The 21,230-nt window shown below is 44.2% G+C and overlaps 1 protein-coding gene across 1 annotated transcript; it reads left to right on the forward strand.

Moving 5' to 3' along the window:
- Positions 1-2,215, forward strand: LOC121677032 (homeobox protein Rhox13-like). Its single transcript, XM_042054353.1, has 3 exons — positions 1-413; positions 1,095-1,140; positions 2,096-2,215. Exons 1-3 carry the CDS (start codon positions 1-3, stop codon positions 2,213-2,215), a joined length of 579 nt encoding a protein of 192 aa, XP_041910287.1.
- The last annotated feature ends 19,015 nt before the right edge of the window (positions 2,216-21,230 follow it).

Here is a 21,230-nt window from a genome sequence, read left to right on the forward strand (position 1 = left end):
ATGGTCCAGAAGCTTTATTATGAGCATAAATATTATACTCTGCAAGATTGCAAGGAGGAAATAGTTAATGAGAACGGAGTTGTGCCCTCCACCTCAGCCGCGGCCATGGAGGCAGATGGTGGCCATAGTGGAGGCTTCATAGGCCGCCTAAATTTCAAAATCTATGAGAGCAGCCAGGGCCAGGATAGCGAGAGTGTCTCTGAGGAAAGTGATGCCAACGTGAGAGAAAGCAGTAGCCACCCGGATTCTTCTTTGGAGCTTGACCCGGAAGAACTGAACACCTCAGTGGCTGGTGTGGCAAGGATTCCTCGGAGGCACCGGGGTTGTCAAAACCTCTTCCATTTCACACCTCGCCAGATCAAGAAAATGGAACGCGTCTTTAAAAAATCCCAGTATCCAGATTCGGCTGCCAGGTATGTGATTTGGACCAAGAGCACCCCAACCTCCCTGGCCTATGGCTCATTTTGAGGTGTCCTTTCGTTCTTCAAGGCCCTGTATTCCCTAACGCCCTCTTCAAGTCACAGTGGTCTTCTCCTTTGGTGCTGGGTCCGGGAGGATGTCCCATGTAGGGGGCATGCTCAGTACCAACATGTAGTGCGGGCGTGAAGCAAGTGTCCTTAGTCAACACCTCTCATTCCAAGTCACATTTTAATTTCTGTGAAATATAGAGACCAGAGTTTAGTGGCCCAAACAACTCACTAGCATCAAGTTCACGAGTGCTGGGCTTATACTTTGTTGGGTGACCTCCTCTCCAGTAGTCTCCTCTTCTTTTCAGGGACTGTGTACCTAGTCATCAACCCCTTTTGATTTCTCTTTCCCCTCCCTAGTGCTGTTTTTAAATTAGCACACTTTGCTCAGCATAGACTTTGACTTTTTTAAAATTTTTGATTCTTTGTTACAATTATATGTCTCTATCGTTTACAAACTTTTGCAGGAGATGAATTCATTTCAAAAGTAGGACTACCTCTGAGAATGAAAGTTATTGCCAAGGGTGAGGGAGGACGGTGATATTTTAGAAGGCATAGAATTCATGTAGGACATTGTATTGCATGTAAAACACTGCATGATAAATATTCATGTTTGTCTTTACACAGGGAAGAACTTGCAAGAGCTCTGAAAGTGCCTGAAGCAAAACTGAAGGTCAGTGAATCCAAACAAAGCAATTGGACAGACAATCTATAGCCTTCTTTAGGTGTTAGCTAGCCTTGTCCTAGGCACTTTTAAATGAATGGATTTCATTTCCTATTTTCCCTGTTTGAATGTTGGTTTTTTGGCACAGGGTTTCTCTGTGTAACCCTTGCTCTCCTAGAACTCAGGATTCTTTTGCCTCCACCCCCCAATTGCTGAGATTACAGCACTTGACAAACTGAGCTGTCTTTAACTCTATTTTAACCTTAATTGAAACAGCTCTACATCAAAGGGGCATCATCTCTAGGTGGGTAACTTACATAGCCTATGTTGTTCATTGGGTTGCAATTCTTGACCCTCAGCTGGCCACACACTTAGCCTCCTATGGAAATACTCCTTGCCCCTTTAACTCTTTGATTGTCTCCATCTTTCATTTTGTGTCTGGAATATCAGGGTTAAAAGTGCTACACTGCATAAAGAAAAAAATGATCATATCTTCGGATGATGGTAATAGATAGTGGCATTCCTTAATGTTAATTTTTCTGGCATTCTGTGTTGTGTCTAGCCAAACACATTGCCAAATAGTTATGTTAGGGTTGAGAGGAGACAGGGACTGATAGGTATTGAAGAACAACACTTAATACACAAAGATTAATATTGTGCAGGGCGGGATTCTGGAAGTCTTGCTGAAACAGAGATAGTTTTCTTCATCCTGATGCTGGAGAACTTTGTATAACATGAAAGAATATGCTGGTCAGATTTACCAAGGGTGGAAGTACCCACTGAAATGTTTATTCTATGGGAAAAAGACAAAATCACGGCCCTGTTTGCAGAGGTTGACACACAGCCGGGGCTTGCTTTTATGAGCTGAGTAGGAAGTTCCATGTTAGGTGCTGTAAGTGAGGTCTCTCTTGGCTCTGGGGGTGGAAGCCAATGCTAAAACAATCTTGTCTGCCTCTGATTTTAGGTGTGGTTCGCCAACGAAAGAGCCAAAGAGAGGAAGAAGGAAATACTGGTACTGATAGAAAACACACCTCCTGTTCAAGACATAATTATACTGAGGGACATAGAGGAAGATTCTTCCTAGAATGGCATCATCTTTTGTTCAGGAGCCAAATGGCTAATTGGTGACCCATGTGCCCATTGCCAAGATTAACTAAAATTGAATACTCATGTTAAGAATAAAAACATAACCTCCACATGCTTTCTGGTATTTTGTAGGATATGATATAGACTCTCCAGGAAATTCCATTAAAACAGACTGCCAAAATCTAGTTTCATGGGGTAGCGTTTCTAAATCATGAGTGTTTCTTGCATAAATGAATATCCCCAGTACATGGTGATTGGGAGACAGCAGGTCACATGAGCCTTCTTGATTCAGGCTCACTTGATCCTTTGAGCAAGAGATTCAGAAGTAATCCTGCAAACAAGAAATCTAAGGAGAATGTGGCACAGACAATATTGATGGTGATGAATACTTTTTATTTGGGGGATAGTAACAATTCTTTTTTTCCTTTCAATGAAAATAGATTTTTAAAAATCATATCTTGCTTATGTTTTCCCTTCCCCTTACTCTTCTCAGGTCAACCCCACTTACCCTCCCATCTGGATACATTCCCCTTTCTGCCCCTCTTTGAAAACAGCTCAGGTAGGTGGAAGCTGCCCACAGTCCGGCCAAGACCAGCTGAAGATATTCATGGGCAGGAGCCGGTCACTGTGATGAGCAAATGTGAGGTGGAGAAATTGGAGGGAAAGAATCAGAACGGTTAATGTCCTGTAGAAAGAGGCAGAACAGAAGGAGCGAAGGTGGGCAGCCTGCTAAACACCCAGGGCTTTGGTGGTACCCAGACCCTGCCTGCCTGCTACCAAGGGTCTGTAGGTCCAAGGTCCTACTGTGGGCAGGGACTGTGTTGACATGCATGTGTTGTACCATAATCAAAGACCACAGGATGCCCTGTGTCTAGGTTGTCACCTGTTGGAGAACCATGCCACTTCAGGGGCTGTACTGATCTGAGTGGCCTGCACTACCACCAGTGCCATTGTGGCATCATGGACTGAGATTCTGCTAAAGACCATGTCTGGGAGAGTGGCCAGTTTCTCTGTGTTGATGTCCATGTGTCCTGCTACCACTGAAAGCCATGCATATGCCTGGTATCTGGGCTACCACCTAGGGCCGTCTTTGTGTCCCTGGGTCATGATGATGCTGGAACCATGCCAATCTGAGTACCTGTGCTACCACCTAGGGTCTTGGTTACGTCCAGGTGCGGATGCCGAGGACCATCCTGGGTCAATGTCAGAACTGCAGCCAGGATCTGTGTTGAAGTCAATGTCCTGTGTTGCCACCAAAGGCCACATGGATGCTCAGGTCCTGGGCTGCATTCTGGGACCTTGTTGGTGTGTAAACTTCCAGGGCCATGCTGATCTGAGTAACCTGTGTTTCCACCCAGGGCCTTGGTGTCATACAGGCCCAAGTAGCTGCTGAGGGCCATGTGTGTGTCCATGTCCCTATGGCAGACAGGGTCTGAGTTGATGTTCATGGCTCCTGTTATTACCAAGGTCCATGAAGTTGTCTGGGGTCTGGTCTGCCACCTGAGGCCACGCTAGTTTCCCAGGGTGAAGCTGCTGCCAGCAGCTGATCTGAGTGACCTGTGCCACCACCTGGGGCTCTGGTGATGTCAAGGCCTAATCTGCAGTCTAGGGCTATCTCTGGGTCCATGATCCTACAGCAGCCAGGGTCTGAGTTAATGCTCATGGCATCTGTTGCCACCCAGGGTCATGCAGATGATTAGGGTCTGGTTAGGTACCTCAAACCATGTTGGTGTCTGAGAGCCATGCTGCTGCTGGGGCCATACTGATCTGGATGACCTGAGCTGCCACAGGTGCCATGGTGACATCTGATCCAGAGACGATGCAGAAGGAAGGCCATGTCTGGATCTGTGGTCCTGCTGCAGTTGGGGTCTGTGTTGATGTCTGTGGTCTATGATACCATAAAAGGGCACGCATGATGAAAGCCAAGGGCCGTACTGAGCCATCCCTGCCCTTCACTAGCCCTGGCAAAGTTGTCCCTGAACCTTGCTAGACACTGTAGCAAGAAAGCTGACCCTGACACTCACAGGGAAGCTGGCCCCAGTGGCCCAGGCATGGAGGTCTGGTCCCTGTATTCAGGAGAGATGGCCCCACCCCTCAACACAGGCATGCAACAGCTAACCCTGATGGAATGGGTGTAGGACATCTGGCTCTACTGATCACCTGAGCTAGCAGCTCCAGGATCCTAGACTGACCAGGTCACCTACCACACAGGGCAAAATCAGGGCTTTGAGTTGCCCACCCTAGCATCTGCCCATCTAGGACCTGCTGGCACATGTGAAGGGACTGGTTCTGCAGGATCTCCACAACGTGGGGCAGCTGCAGGATAATGGAGAGGAGTTTCAATAAGGGTCCAGATACGAGAGACCTTTAACCAGACCAATGACTCATCACAATGAACGTTTTCAGGTGGGTCTGAATGGACAAAAAGTTTTACTGCATGTCACACGGTGGCTTCCAAGGCCACTAAAATAATTGGTTTGGCAGGAAAGACAGGGGCGTGAAATGGGTGTTCTGTTTGTTTGTTTGGTTGGTTTGGTATTTTTTAATTTACCTTTTCCTGGAGTGAAACCACATAAGTAAAGGGAGAATATAGATGGACTGGGAAATTAACAGAATTGGTATGCATGTAGTGAAGTTCCCAAAGAATAAACAATTACATATATATTATATGTATAATGTATACAAACATGCAGGCTTCTAAGGAGTAATAATAAAAGAAAATATCATAAGTAAAATGGAAGCTAGCATGTTAATATTGAAGAAAATATTGTGGGTGTGGGATCATTCAGAGATTCACTATGACCATGAATAAATTTTAATAAGAAGAGGCTTTATCAAATATATACTAGTGCTGTATGCTCATGACCCCAGGACTACAACTGTGAGCACTCCCCAGATGTAGTCCCTGGACAGAGCTTATGGAGTCAAACCACAAGATTACAATGTATTCTACTGCACATAGGCCGGGTCTAAATGTAACATATATGTCTTGCAGTTGCAGAATCTTAGAGAGTTAAATTAGGCCAATAGCTCAGTTTCTTGACTGTTATGCTTTACCTTCCTTCCCCTGTCATAAAATCAGGTGGATCACCTAATAACTGATGGAGAGGAATGTTTGTTTTTAAATCATGCTTAGGTCAAGAGCCATAAGCCAACTCCAGAGCCAAATCATTGGTAAAGTAGACCAGCATAAAATAATATTCCAGTATTAATAATATTTTTACAATATGCATATCCCTGTAAAATGGATTCTAGTAACCAGGGAGGAACCTGGTTATCAAATATCAAAGCAGCCAGGGCAGGCAATTAGAGCTGCATCCTCTGTGGCATTAGCCTTAGTGAAAGTCCTCTTTTGCTGGATCTGCCCTTCATCTCCCCTATCACCAGGTAGGCCCTGGGTTCCCCCAAAGTGCCTCACTTCTGCAGGTACCTAGTAGTCATCTACCACTGCTGTGGACCAGTGATTTCTTATTTTGATTTCCCTACATGCGGACATCGAATTTGACCAACAACATTAGTTGAAGAGGCTATCTTTTATCCAGACTGTATTTCTGGAATCTTTATCAAAAATAATAGGGACAACCTTCAAAAAAGGATGTCTTGCTTTAAGGTGGAGACAGCAGGTAATAGCTGTCAATAAGTCGTGGTCTGTCATCAATCAGGACCTGGATCTCTTCTCAGGAGGACATAATCCTACTAGGTGTGCATGATGACCTGGGGACAAGTATTTGAAGAGAATAATTTGAAGAGATCTGCTGGAGCTTTTAAAGGTTTCAGACCTGCAGATCCCAAAGCTGCAGGATCTCCACAACACAGGACAATGACAGGATATCCAAAAGGAATCCCAGCGAGGTCCCATGATCTATGGTAGAGCACAAACAAGAGGCCTCAAACCAGACAAATGACCCATTGCAATGAACACTTGCATGTCTACACTTTAATCAATTATAACATCTTTCTTTATCTCTTACAGTATCTGTGACTTCCATACTTCCCTGATACTAGGACATCTTTTGTTCCACTTCAGGAAATAAGCACAAAGGACATTTATTCTTCATTCTATTTACAATCTATTTCTCTTTCACATCTGAGTCCCCTCTCCCTTCGGCAGACCATTGTTTTGTCCTGTTTACTCAAATCTACTGGCCAAGTCTGTCCATGTTTAGACATAGCTCACTGCCTGGCAGTGGTAGAAACCTCAGGTATCTCTAGCGTGTTTTCTGTGCATATGTCCTGAACATACATATAGCATTTCAGTTTTCCAAGTCCTCAATTCCCAGGGAACTGTGTCTTCATCTTTTTCTTTCCAAGGCTTTGGAGTCTGTTTGCTATTTCCCCTATCTACTGAATTCCTGGCCTGTCTCGGGCAGGTATGGGCAACATGCATCTGTAAAATGTCTCAAAAGATGCCTGCTCCCGAGAAGGAAATACCAGCCTGGAGGGAAAGAAACAAAGCTCAGCACTTGACCAGATCTCCAGGAAACAATCAAAAGTCAAAATGAAGGGCCGCATGGTGATGGCACACACATTTAATCTCAGTACTTGGGAGGCAGAGTCAGGCAGATCTCTGTGAGTTTGAGGCTAGTCTGGTCTATAAGACCTGGTACCAGGACAGGCTCCAAAGCTACAAAGAAACCCTGTCTCAAAAAAAACACCCTTGATTTAAAAAACGTGGTTTCTAGTAGTGGTTCCACACTTTCTCTATTCATTTCTCTGTTGGTGAGGATCTAGTCAGCTCCATTGAGATGTCACTGGAAAATTTGCCTGAGCCACTCTGAAAGAGCTATTGAATTCCTTAGCCTACCAGTGGTCTTTTAGACCAACTATGAAGGAGGCAGACCAGTCTGTGTTGAAGTTGTGAACAAGAGACAGATTTAAAAGACTTTGTGTAATATTGCTTCTGTTGTTGATTGCATCTTATCAAAACACTTAAAATCAGGTCTGTCAGTCCATTTTACAATCTGAAACTTAAATAAAAATATTCCTGAGAAAGAAAATGAGGTCAATGAGAAAACAGGGGGAAAATGACCTTCAAAATAAAAATAGTGTAAAATAATCATTGGGCACCCTCATCTGGATCTGATGACTTTGAAATAAATAGTACCTCAAGGGAGATTGATGCACTCCTACAGGGGATGCAGATTTAATAGGTGTTCCATTGTGCATCTGCATGGTAATGCTGCCTCTGTATCACCTGGTGAGTTTGGAGATAAATTGGACTTTTATCCAGACCAGTTGGATTGCATAGATAAATGGGACACTGGGAAGAATTTGCATTTCTTGGACCGTTTGTATGCCACAACACAGGTGACTGTAATCCCAACAGCCCCTGTCATCAAGACAGCTGGAAAATACATGACTTTCCCTGATTAGGGAAACCTATTAGTTTCATTCTTATGATTCTCTGTGTGGAATAAAATGCTGCTATCACTCTATCACTATGCTATTTATATGCTCCCCACTCGCTTGTGTCTCTAAGACATGATAGGAAATGTAATGAAATCATGTGATGGCAAAAACATAGAGCCAGTTCATGTTAGCTTCTTGGGGCATAAAAATCACCAGTATGGCTGTAGTTAAGGAAGATAATGTGTGCCAGGCAGTGGTGAAACACTCCTTTAATCCTAGCACTTGGGAGGCAGAGCTAAAAGAATCTCTGTGAATTTGAGGCCAGCCTTGTCTACAGAGAGAGTTCAAAGACAGTTAGGTCAACCCTGTATCGAAAAGCAAAAATAGATAGATAGATAATATGAAAGGAAGAAAATGTGTTCTATGAAACTATTTCTGCATACCTTGGTTCTATGTTGCCCATGCAACCGGACAATAGGAATTTGCAAGTTTACTGTTGATTTTGGCACGAACAGTACAAGATATTTGGTCTGTCAGAGGCCATTGCCCAAGGGAAGGAAATTTAGCATGTAGCAATGGATGTAGCAAATGCATACCTCTTCACTCAGATGATGGTCAGCTTTCATTATATGGCATGGATTATAAAATGATGTGGTGGTTTGAATGAGACACCCCCACAGTCTCAGGCTTTATGGGGAACCCTATTAGCCAACCATCTTTAAGAGCTGGGTCTTGGTTAAGGCATAGCAAATCTTAGAGCTATCAACAAGGTTATTCAGCCTATGGGCCGTCTAAAATCCGGAATTCCTCTACCTTCTCTGTTTCCAAAGGGATGGCCTCACATAGTTATTGATTTAAAGGATTGTTTCTTCACTATACCTTTACAAGAAAAGGATACAGAAAATTTAGCCTTCACAGTGCCTAATGATAATGATTCTCAGCGTATTAGGAAAAATAGCTATCCAATAAGGTCATCATGAAAATATATGGTTTATGATATCACGTAATGATCAGGTAATGGATACACATATACACATACACAAACACACACACACACACACACACACACACACACACACGGTTTTTGGTGTTGGACAATGGCTCTCCACGTCTTTAAATTTAAGCCTGTTGTTGAAAGGAACATTCAGAGTTTCTGTCTCATATCTGGATCCATCTGGTATGGCAAAGAAAGAAGACTTTAGGAAAAATTTTACTTTCTCCATGTCTATTTTGTCTATATCTTATTCTTTATGGAATGTAAGGATCTATGAATACTGTTCAACTTTTCCAGGATGAACAATAGATTTTCCTACAATGTTTTTTCCTACAGTAATCTTTGAAGTTTCCAGGATGATGATGAGACCCCATAGCACCAATTCCACCTGGCTGAGACGACATCATGATGCTGATAGCCCTACTGTAAGACCAGATGTTGGGGTACCACCTGCTTAAATGGTGTACCTTCTCATGATGTTCTGGCCAGAACTCCAAATAAGAACTTTGGAACAGTACTCTTTTGACTACATACAAATCGATAACTGTACCGGCAAGGTACCAGCGGTTATAGGGTTTAGGGAAATAACCACGGTAGTCCTTTATAATAAATCAGTTTTAATACAAGGGAAAATAAGGGAACTTACAGATCCAAGGTTCCAGTGGAGCAGAAGGTACGCAGGGGAGAACCAAATGGGCTCCTTCCGGTGCCCCGATCCTATTTAAGGGGAATGCTACTCCGCTGGGGCAGCCACACCCCTGAACGCAGGGATTGGGCCAGCTGCCCCAACATCTCCCCCTTTTGTCTAAATAAGACAGATTCAGAAACCAAATACAACTATATACAATGGGAACAGATCATATAAAATTACAAGAAGTAAACAATATCAGGCGAGGAGTATATAACGAAAAATTTTTCTAATCACTCTACTTTGGGAAGTCTAAATAATCTAGAAGGTAGCTACCATTATCTAATCTTCAACCCCATCAAAGATCTGAGAAGGAGGGTAAAATTACCAAAGCAACCAGGAAGCACAAACGAGAAACTTCCAAAATGTGCAACACAAGACAGAGACAATTGACTACCTGGGCAACCGCACGAAGTCTTGATAGCAATGCTGAGTCAACCAACTTTGGCTGAGGCCTGAAAAAACCTGACATACCATTATACAACGGCAAGGCCCGATCCTATTTAAGGGGAATGCTACTCCGCTGGGGCAGCCACGCCCCTGAACGCAGGGATTGGGCCAGCTGCCCCAACAGATAGCAACTATAGTCAACATTAATTGTGAAAGTTAACCATGACTTTACTTTTGCAGGATCCCATAAAGAGAACATTGCCCCCATGACAGCGGAAAGTAATTCTGAGGACAATGCCTCCTCTCCCAAAAATGTTTGTCCTCAGGGTTGAGAACACAATTTAGGGGTTTTTGATGGTTACTTGTATAAGGTAGAGGGTTGGGGTGGAAAAAAGTTTGTTCAAAAAATTGTGGGGATAATAATGGTAATAGAGTGAATTCTTGTGAGCTATTATTTAAGGATAGTTTAATTGGTATACTTTTTGTACAGAGATACAAATTATATCTACATTGATCAAATTATATTTGTTACATCAGTTTACAATATTTGTACAACTATGCAAGATACCTTGTCAGATTGTATATATATACATGTTTCAACCTCAGTTTAGGACATTTTGCATATTGATACAAGTTTTAGGGGCAATATCTTGGTCAAGGCCCTAACAAAGCTGTGGGGGACTATGTTGATGTCTGTTGCTCCTGTTGCCACCAAGGGCCATGCAGAAACTGTAGTCTGGGCCAACACCTGAGGTCATGTTGGTATTTTAGGGTCAGGGTGCAGCCTTAGCAATATAAAGTCATCTTCCAGCAAATTATCATTTTGTCATTTTTCATAGAGAACTGATTAGAAGTGACCTCACCTTGTCAAAATATTAAAGGTTGTTTTAAGGACCCCCTAGTGTTGTTATGTCATGGCTGGTGATATACATGGGAGCCCTGCCCTTTTCTGAAGGGAAAGGATGGGGGGAGGTTGAGGGGAGGGACTCAGAGGAGAGCAGGGAAGGAGAGGAAAATATGGTCCGGCAGGGAAAATATAATTAATTGTTCAAAGAGAAAAAGAACCCCTAGTGCAGCCAGGGGAGATCGCATAGTGCTTAGAAGGACCCAATGGCACTCCTGAAGATGAGATTCCAACCCCTGGTCCTCACATGAGGGAAGGAGAGAACAGACTCTCAGATTTCCCTCTTCATCCACATGTTCACCTGTGCCATGCTCACACATAGTTAAAGTAAGCACGGTTCTAATAAGGAACTGGAGCTGAGAAAAGGCTGGGAATTGACCATATATGTATCCGACCAGGGGTTCTCAACCTACCTAAGACTATGACCCTTTAATACAGTTCCTCATGTTGTGACCCCCAACCATAAAATTACTCCATTTCTACTGTATAACTGTCATTTTTTACTATTATGAGTCGTTATGGAAATACCTCTATTTATCAATGGTCTTACACAGTTAACCTCTGTGAAAAGGCTCTTTGGTCCCAAAAGGAGTTGTACTCACAGTTTGAGAACAGCAGCTGTAGGTCATCTCTAATATCTGCATCCTCATCCACACTGCTCTGGTCCACTATGACAGTACTGAGGAGAAACAGAAAAGGCAGGTAGGTGTAGGAAGATTTTTCTGTCTCTCCTGCCAGCTCCCGTATCACAAAACTGAGAATTACTATTCATTGTGAAAGCTCAGCCAATAGCTTAGGCTTGTTTCTAACTAGCGCTTACAACTTAAATTAACCCACTCCTTTTGATCTACATTCTTTTATGTGGCTCAATTGCCTGTACATTGTAGTGCCCGTGATGCCTCCTATGCATCTGACAGGTGACTCACAATGTCTCTGCCCTTCTTCTTCTAGCATTCTCTCTACCCTGAATATCCTGCCTAGCGACTGGTCACTTAGCTTTCTATTAAACCTATGAAAGTGACACATGTCCACAGTGTAAAGAAATGTTCCACAACAGGCAGGTGTCGAATCCTGAAGTTTCCTCATGCATGGTAGCAGAGAACACACCCACATTCTTTGAGGGGAGGGGATAATTTGGAGGGGAACAAAAACTACATCAAAGTAAAGGAATCATCAATGGTCCCTTGAGAAATCGTCCTGAATTTCATGGATCAGTTTGCACATCTTTTTAAATGATAGTATGGACTGGAGAGATGGCTCAGTGGTTAATGGCACTTACTGGTCTTGCAGAGGACACAACCTCATTCCCACCACCCACATGGCGATTTAGAGAGATCTATAGCTCCAGTTAAGCTCCAGGCCCAAGGGATTTGACACCTTCTTCTGATCTCCACAGATACAAGGCAGATACCTGGTACACACAAGTACATGCAGGCAAAATACTCATACACATGAAAAGAAGCAAATCCTTAAAAGAAGGTCCTGGTGTTTATTAATTGATTTAGGAACAAGTGTAAGGAGATGGCCACTGTGAATGAGCATGTCCTACTCCATGTTGATAAAGGGAATCAACAGTGGAGGGAGATTGGAATGCTGGCACCAGTCTATTCTATAACAGACATCTGCATGGAGGGAAGACCTAGAGGATCGTTCTTCTTGAATACTGCAGAAAGCAGACTTGCGAACTAGCATGACTGAAGAGTATCAACATGGCTCTTGCCCACGTGTCACACTTCCCAGTAGAAGTCAGGGGTCTCAAGAGAATAACTCAAAGGCAATGAATCTACCTGGATTTTAGAGTAACTAGAACCAAGAGTTAGCACTTGATCCCCAAAGACAGATGAGTGGTCAACACGGGCAGGGTCATTATTACGGTGGACAGATGTGTATAGACATATTTGCTGGCACCTGAATATGGTATTTCCAGAAGTGAAACACACAAAACGCTCACAAAGAAGACTCAGTCTGTATGGGTAGCTGTGCATGAGAACTATAAGGGTATATCCAGTGAACGGGTAAAGGCCAGCCTTTTCAGATATCCAAGGCTTATTGGTAAATGGAGCACCAAGCCAGTCTGAAGCCCTGATTAGTATCATGTAGCCAGGAATGAGAATGATGCCTTCATCCTCTCTTCTTATGCATGGGGAGAATAAAACAGAGAGGTAAAGCTATGTTTCAAAAATCACACAGCAAGCTGAGAAGGAAACACAGCAGGAGGCCTGTAAGGAACTCTGTCTGAAAAGAATGTGGACTCTCAGAGGAAATGGATGACACCAGGAGAACATGGCCCATTGAATCAACTAAACATAGCTCACATGGGCTCACAGAGACTGAAACAGCAAGCATAGGACCTGCAAGGCTCTGTACTAGGTCCTCTGTGTGAATGTTGTGGCTGTTAGCTTGGTGTTCTTGAGGGCCTCCTAAGAGTGGAAGACACTTTGGCCTGCTTCTGTGAATGTTTTCCTCCTGTTGGGTTGTCTTGTCCATCATTTGTATGACGGCTTTTGCCTAGACTTATTATATCTCATTTTATCCTGTTTGGCTGTTCTATCTTAGAGGCCTGGTCTTCTCTGAAGAGGAAATGGAGGAGAGGGGATGTGGGGCAGATGAGAGGTCAAAGATTTAGGGAGTGGAGGAAGGACAATGGGTGGTCAGGATGTACTGTATGAGAGAAAAATCTATTTTCAATAAAACATTTTAAAATGTGGATTCTACTTGTAGAACGACAATAAAAGCTACCCTTCCTCTCCACATCCATGAAGCACACACATACATGAACTCACACCAAAAATGTGCATCCGTGCACACAATCATGTGGCTACACATAAAAGTGATGTCTCACATACAATAATGTATTCAGATTTTCAAGTTCAGTTTACTTTCAAATGCCTTAAAATTTTCATGATTTTCTTTGTAGTATTTATATTGGCATCTGCTTCTCTAATGTACAACCTGCCTGAATGATCTACTGGGTTATTCTGCATGAGGAAAATTTCATGGAGATCAGGGATTAAACAGCAGAGACAAGCTCCTCGGCAAAGGCCTCCCAGAAATTTTCTGTGTATTCTTTCTTCTGCACTTGCCCAATCTCCATGGTGGACTCTGTTCTGGAAGGTTTTCTCTGTTTGGTCTCTCTTATTGCCCTGGAACTTCAATGGAGATTTAGAAGATTTATTTCTGTTAATCAAGAGAAAAAGCAGGGACAGGCAGGTGACCAGAAAACTATGGGAACAATGGGATGCAGGAGGAAAAGAGAACACGATTCCCTAAAATCATGTCCCAGGCCACCTTCAGACCCGAGAAAGTCACAGTGAGGGACTGAGAACACTGACAATCCAGGGAAACTCGGGCACGGTAATCTGCGGCCCTGGAAGCACAATGCAGTGTGACAATACACAAGGCAGAAGGAAACTTAGAGGATGACAGTGACCCCTAACTGAAGCTGTTGGGACAAGGACCTGTGTATCAGTATTAGCAGTCCCCACTACCATCTCCAAGCTGTTTCTCCTTATAAAACAGGTTTCTCTGCACTGCAGTACAACACTAGTGCACACAGCTCCTGTCCCACCTACGGTGATGACGGAGACACAGTATATTTGCTGCATTTCTGCCTCAGCTGTCTCAGCCCCTCTGCCTTGGCGTCTATTTCTGTCTGAACCCCTGGAACTTGGGGGAGGGGGCTTTTCTAAAAGCGCGATGAGAAAGGATGTAAACACTTACGACCCTCTCCACCTTCTTCCTGACCCCTCAGCGCTGTTCTCGCTTCTCCCCAAGGAGATGGAGTAAGGACACCGAGAGAAGAGGTACCCATGGGAAAGTATGGGGCACACCCTCCCATGGCCACACCCCTGAACTGCATCAGGACGAAGATAGGAAAGCTAGGCTTTGGAGTTCAGCAACACTGCCAGCTTCTCTTCCTGTTCAGACTTCCCATCCATGGAGTCAGAGGGGACGCCAAGGGCTCAGAGTCACTAGAAGTGGGAAAAGGCGCTGGACATTCGGAACCCGGCCCAGCCCAGGTACAGCATCTCCATTTAGTTCCACCCATCTGTAAGTACAGTCTCAAGCTGGCAGGCTGCAATTGGGGCTGCGGAAGGAATAATGCAGAGAGGCATCTGTTCTCTGATGCTGTACCTGAGGAAGTCACTGTTTGTAGTGTGGCTCAGGTAATGTGCCACATGACTGGGGAGGAAGAGCATGACTAAAACAGGAAACCTCCTGAGGCTGTCTGAGCTCCAAGCAGGAGATTGGTCTTTGCCCCTCTTGGTCTTGTTGTAGCACATCTAGTCCTCCAGGGGGAGACCAATGCCGCTGGCTTCAGCTCTCAGGCCTGCTTTTGTGGGTGCCCTGCAGTCAGCTGTCTGGATCAGGGCCTCCTGCAGATTTTCTCCAGGCTTTGGCACTTCATGGGGCCAGGTCTTCTTGGAACTTCTGTATAGATGCATCAGGATGCACGGGCCTGAAAGCAGCCATTGTGGGGAAATCAGGTAGTAGTTTAGGTTTCCTTTGGTTCATGGGCCATACTTGGGGACAACTGCTTCAGGAGATGTTTCCCCTGAAGGGGGGAATTCAAACTAACATAAAGGGAGGGTCTTGGAGCTGGGCAGAGGGAATTGGAGAAACTTCCACAGACGAGAGAGGAACTGCTGATACTTTATCCCTCCAACAAGGGGCCCTGAATGCCAGGTTTGTTCCAAGGCTGGTAGTACCTGAACCTTGTGCTTCTAGACATTTCATTTCATTTATTTTTGCAAAAGCACATTTCATGGGCTCATATACATGAATGTCAGAGTTTGAATTTCCTAGTTGTTTAAGTTGCATGCTTCCTTGAGAGGCGGTTTCTAGTCTGGGTTAGGATGTGATCTTGAACTTCCTGGAAACTTTAGTACTCCACCCCTCTCATAGAAGCTGTGAGAGGGGGAACACCAAGGACTCCTTCCTGAACCAGAACTGGCCGTTCCATTATTGGACATGATTGCTACGGCCACCTGCACAGAACTCATCTCGTCACAGCCTCCCCCACACAGTGATTGTATGCTGTGAACATTACATAATGGAGTCAGTCCAGAGATGTTAGTGGGATGGACTCAGCCAGACCCAAACTACATGCAAATGCTTGTAAACGTGGATGGAGTGAACAGCACTCAGCAGGAAAATTAATTTTTAAATTACACACTCCATGCCCTTTCTTAAGCTGATGGGTGCTTGGGGGCCCGTTTTATACTCCCGCAGTCCATTTCCTAAACAACCATGCAATGGACAGGTAGAGACTTACATCATCCAGTACCCAGAGGGAAAAAACACCTCCCTAGTAATAATGGGGATACTGTGTGCGGAATCTAGTTGTTATACAGGTGACTAACTCACACAGGTTTCTGCATTTCCAAGATCAAACCATTCCTGTTTTTCTATGTCTGAGGGGGTCCCTGGGGTGTTCTTTGGACAAACTGGTACAAGCTAATGGTCCTGAAGGGTCAGCTCTGTGTGGTTCTGTAGCCCAGACATCTCTCCATATACTCTCTAGTCTTCCCTACCCTGGAATGCACACTACTCAGGAGAATTCCATGTGCAACCTTGAACTACAGAAGGAGAGATTTTACTATGGGTTCAGTTTGATGCTATGGAATGTTCTGGTTTCTCTGCCGAGAGCAAGACATCTTTTCCAGGCTGCTTAGCCCAGTACAAGAGCCTGTCCTGAGGTAAAAAACATGGACGTTCTGTCCAGTGTGAGAAAGTAAGTTTTCTCTTCACTCCAGAACTTACCATGTGCCCAAAGCAGAAAACCTCTCTAAACAAAACCATGAAAATCCAGCAGGTTTTTCCACAGGGCTTGGGGCCTGGGGCAGATTCCTGGTAAGGGTGTAATTAAGTGGTGGGAAACCTTTGTCCTAGATTTACCTATTCCCCATGCATCTCCTGAGGTCCTTGCTGAGAAAGAGATCACATCACCCTCAGCACAGCACCTGATATCCCTGAAAGGGAAAAGGACACAGGGTACAAAGGGCTGTGGACAGCACAAGTGTTTCTTCCTGACTTTTGGGTGCTACCTGGGTGCATGCATATATGTATCAGAAGAGCTCGATGTGTGTTTTTCTTCTGAAACCCTCTTGAATCACAGGTAAATACCCATGGACTAATTCCAAGAGGGAAAATTGTTCAAGCTCGTTGTAAATCAAATAATTACATCATTTTTTCAATTGTTGCTCCACTAGAGAACCATGTAGGTATATTTAAAATAGAGGTAAACACTAACTGCATGGTGTTTATTCTGAGCCTCAGGATTTAGCCCATGGTGAACTTGTACTTGAGGCCAAGTGCCTCAGCTTCCCCAGTGCTGATTTCAGCTGGCATGTGCCAGTGCAGACAAAGGTTCCTGTCTGATATGTATTCTCCATACATTACTGGACACATATTTATGCTAAAAGAATTATGTAGGGGGATGGAAAGGTGACTTAGTTTTAAAAAGTATTGGCTGTCCTTCAAGAATAGCTGAGGTCAGCACTCACGTAATGGCTAACATCATTCTGTAACTCCACTTCCAGAGGAACCCACCACCCCTTCTGAATTGCATAGGTACCACAGACACACATGGCATACATACATGTGGGCAGGCAAAACATTCATACACATAAAATAAAATAAACATGAAAGCAACATTTAAAAGTTTTTTTTGCAGCTAAAATTTGCTTCACTGTCTAGATGTCCTTGCGATGACTTATTCTTTTTACACTTCAACATTTCAGGAACAGAAAAATGCATTTTTTCTATCAACTAGATTCTTCCCAATCTCTCTGCAGTTGTAGGCACACAAAGTATCAACTGTCAATGTTTAAGAAATAGAAAGGTGTTCACTAAAATCAAAAGCAGAAAGACAAAAGCAACATCATCATTCTGGGATGAAATGGGCAGGGAAGAAGTAATATATGTTCCCAGCATCATCTTCTTCGTGAATTCCGCAGGTGGGAGTTAATGGAGTGCACGCACGCAGAGAGGGCACCAAATAAAACAGACTCTCCCCATCTCATTGAAACTCCAGGTCGAATCTTAACTGAAGAAAATAAAAAATGGGAATACAGGAGGGAGTGTGGAATTGCACAAACAAGTACTTAATCACAGGAATCATCTCTGCTCTGGGCAGCCCTGATCTCACCAGTCAGTTATCTGATGAGATATTTTCTTGAGATGCCCTCAAGCTACCTGCATGTGCTGTGTGTGAAGTCTTCTCCTGGGGAGATGAAACACAATCAACTCCTCACCCCAGATAGAGAGCCCACCATAGAACATAGAATGGATGCCACCAAAGACCAAGTTGGTGGGCCAATGGGTTTTACTGGGGTGCAGGGATATGAGGGAGGGGTTACTTCCGGGAACAGAAATGACTCAAAAACAAGTGTATCACCAAAGCCCACCCAGCACAGGTGACAGACAGCTCACAGGGGCTGGGAAACTCGAGCAAGCTGCACAGCTTACAGGCAGCTCTACAGGTTGGAACTTGTCCTCTCCAGGTGGCTCAGTTAATCAGTTGGTCTAGACAACTCCAGGCAGCTAGGCTAGATTCGGCTTCTTCCAGAAAACTGGCCTGGTCTTAGTGTTGTTTGTCCCTTTTGCTCTCTGAGAGTCTTTTGTTGTTGTTGTTGTTTTTCAAGACAGGCTGATTCTATAGCTTTGAATCCTGTCCTAGAACATGCTCTTGAAGACCAGGCTGGCCTCACACTCACAGAGTTCCACCTGCCTCTGCCTGCCTAGTGCTGGAATTAAATAAGGCATGTGCCATCGTGCCCAGTTCTCTGAGTGTCTTCTTAGCAATTCGGCTTTTTTTTTCCTCTGAGAGGGACTTTCAGCTTTCATTGTTTGCTCTAGCAGGGATGGTGCTAGTGAATCTGGTCAGTTTGGGGAAGTTCTTGAAATTATTCTGCGTTATCACCCTGCTTTAGGACCTTCCACCTTCTCATGCATGGTGAACTGTTTCAATCTGAGGGGGAACCACTGCAAATTTAGGTTAGGTTGGGCCCAAGAGAAGGTTCAGGCCAGCATTGACCTGAAACCACAGTGACTCTCACTGGAAGGTCTCCCATCTTAGACCCCTATGTTAGCTCTGCTCAATGGTCACGAGATCACATCTAGCTGGGTGAACAGAGAAAATATTTCATCTCACCAAATCTGTGAGAGTCACAGCTCTGAGCCCAGCATGTAGGGAAGTATAGTCTGACACTGTCTGACGTGCCTTTGAGCTGGCAAAGATCAAACTGGAAGCAAGGTAACTTGCTGGAACTCTGATCACTAGAATCCAGGCAGGCCCCATGCTTTGCTGCTGTGTGGGTCTTGACAAAGCTTGGTTCTAGAGGCAGATACAGCCCCTGTGAACATCAGAAACATAGATACTATTTGTTGACACCTCCTTTAATGTTTGAAACCTGTGCTTGCCAATGACAATATTTCAAATTTCTTGAGGGACTAGACATTAAATCAGGACCTGGTGCAAGCAAGGCAAGCTCTGTCATGCAGCACATGAGTGACACTGTTGAGTGGCATTATTAGTCATTACTATTTTATATTTTTTGCTGATTTATTGGGGTAACCCTTCCCAGTGTGGCAAGAAGAGGACAGTTTGAAGGGGCTGATATTTCCCTCCACCATGTAAATCCTGGGGATGCATTTTAGGTCCACTGTCTTCGTGACAGGCACCTTGACATTCTGGGATAACTTGCTTTAATGGTCAGCTTGACACAAGGTACAATCGCCTGGGAAGGGAGTCTCAATGAGAGATTATCTATACTGGCTGGCCTGTGGAAGATTGTCCTGAGTTAGATGTTATAGGAGGATCTGGCCCACCTTTGGAGACACCATTCCCTAGCTAGGGGATCTTGAACTGTACACAACTGAATAAATTTCCATCAGTGAAACCAAGTAGTAAGCATGAATACATTCCTTTCTCTACACTCCTGAATGTGAAAGTAATATGTCCAGCTACTTTAAAATCCTGTTGCCTTGGCTTTCTTGCATAAGGGTCTGTGATGTGGAATTTTGACCTGAATTATACAAAATAATTGAACCAGCTGCAGATCTTCCTCAGTAGCCGTGTCCCTATCCAGATACATACATCAAAGCCTTGATGCATTGGGCACGTGCTGATGGTGGCAGGGGCTGAAAGGATCCTGGTACACAAAGACCAATGGATGAAAATCTGTTGTCTAGAATTCTCAATCTGGACTTTCTTTTTGAAATCTTATGTTATTTTTAATAATGTGAAATATTCTATTCATTTATGCATGTAGGGTCCTGTATAGGCTATAGGAGAGTGTCCTATTTCCTGGAGGTGTAGTTACAGGAGGATGCGAGACAGCGTAGGTTCTGGGAAATGAACAATGAAAGAGCATGACTGGTGCATAACTGTTGCAATAAGGCCACTTGTGTGTCTCCTGACCGCTCAGCCCTGAAATAATCACACAGAACCCATATTATTTGCAATGCTGTTTGGCCAATAGCCTAAGCATATTTCTGGCTAACTCATATCCTTATCTAACCCATCTCTATTAACCTGTGTATTGCCATGTGGCTTTGGATTAACAGCTAAAATTCTGGCATCGATCTCTGGAGGAGCTACATAGCTTCTCTCTGGCTCTGCTCTTCTTTCTCCCAGCACTCAGGTTAGTTTTCCCTGCCTAGCTCTGTTTCCATATACCTTGCTATAGGCCCAAAGCAATTTCCTCATTAACCAATGATATTCACAACATACAGAGGGAAATTCCACATCACATAATCGCTGTGCCATCTTTCTATGCCTTTATTCTGGGATTTGTATGGCCCCAAGAGATGTGCATTGGTTTGGAATGTTTTGTTGTGGGATTGACACTCACTGGATAAGGATACAGATCCCAATGGGGTCATCTTCTCATGTGTATATTAGACACATATGTGTACCCCTCTCCTGAATGACTAGCTGCGGGTGCTCTATCTGTCCCCAAACCAATATCTGATTAGTAGCAATGGGCCCCTCCCTCACTACTCTTTGTTCTCTACAGAGTAATCTTCCTCTGCATTTGTAGGGCCCTGATCCGCAGGCCTACTTTGTGTGGCCAGGCACTGTCAATTTCTCAGGACTATACTATGAGCCTGACTGCACTCTGTGGTAGTGGGTCACAGGGAGTCTTTCTCTCCAGATCCAACTCACACACCCCACCTCTGGCCTGAATCTACCTTCCTTTTAGGTCCTGTTCCTGTCCCTAATCCAGCATCCACCTCGGTGCTTATAATCCCAGCACCAGTGTTTCCAGTTCCTCTTAGAGTAGAAGGATGTTGTCTCAGTGTTTCTGTCACTGTGACAAAACACTATGAAAAATGGAAGTTGGACAGGAAAGGTTTTATTTGACGTACACTTCAGCATTGCTGTTCATCACTGAGGGAAGTAGGGACAGGAACCCCAACAGGGCAGGTTCACAGACACAGGATCTAATGAGGAAGCCATGGAGGAGTGCTGCTTACCGGCTTGCTTTTCATAACTTACTCAGGCTGCTTTCTTATAGAACCCAGGAACACCAGCCCAGGAATCGCACCTCCCTCTGAAATCCGGGCTCTTGCTCGTTGATCAATAATTGAGAAAATGCCTTAGATTTAAACCTCATGAAGGCATTTTCTCAACTGGGGCTCCTTCTTCTCTGATGGCTCTAGCCTGTGTCAAGATGACACAC

Source organism: Arvicola amphibius, chromosome X, assembly GCF_903992535.2.
Source record: "Arvicola amphibius chromosome X, mArvAmp1.2, whole genome shotgun sequence".
In the NCBI taxonomy this organism is placed as follows: domain Eukaryota; kingdom Metazoa; phylum Chordata; class Mammalia; order Rodentia; family Cricetidae; genus Arvicola; species Arvicola amphibius.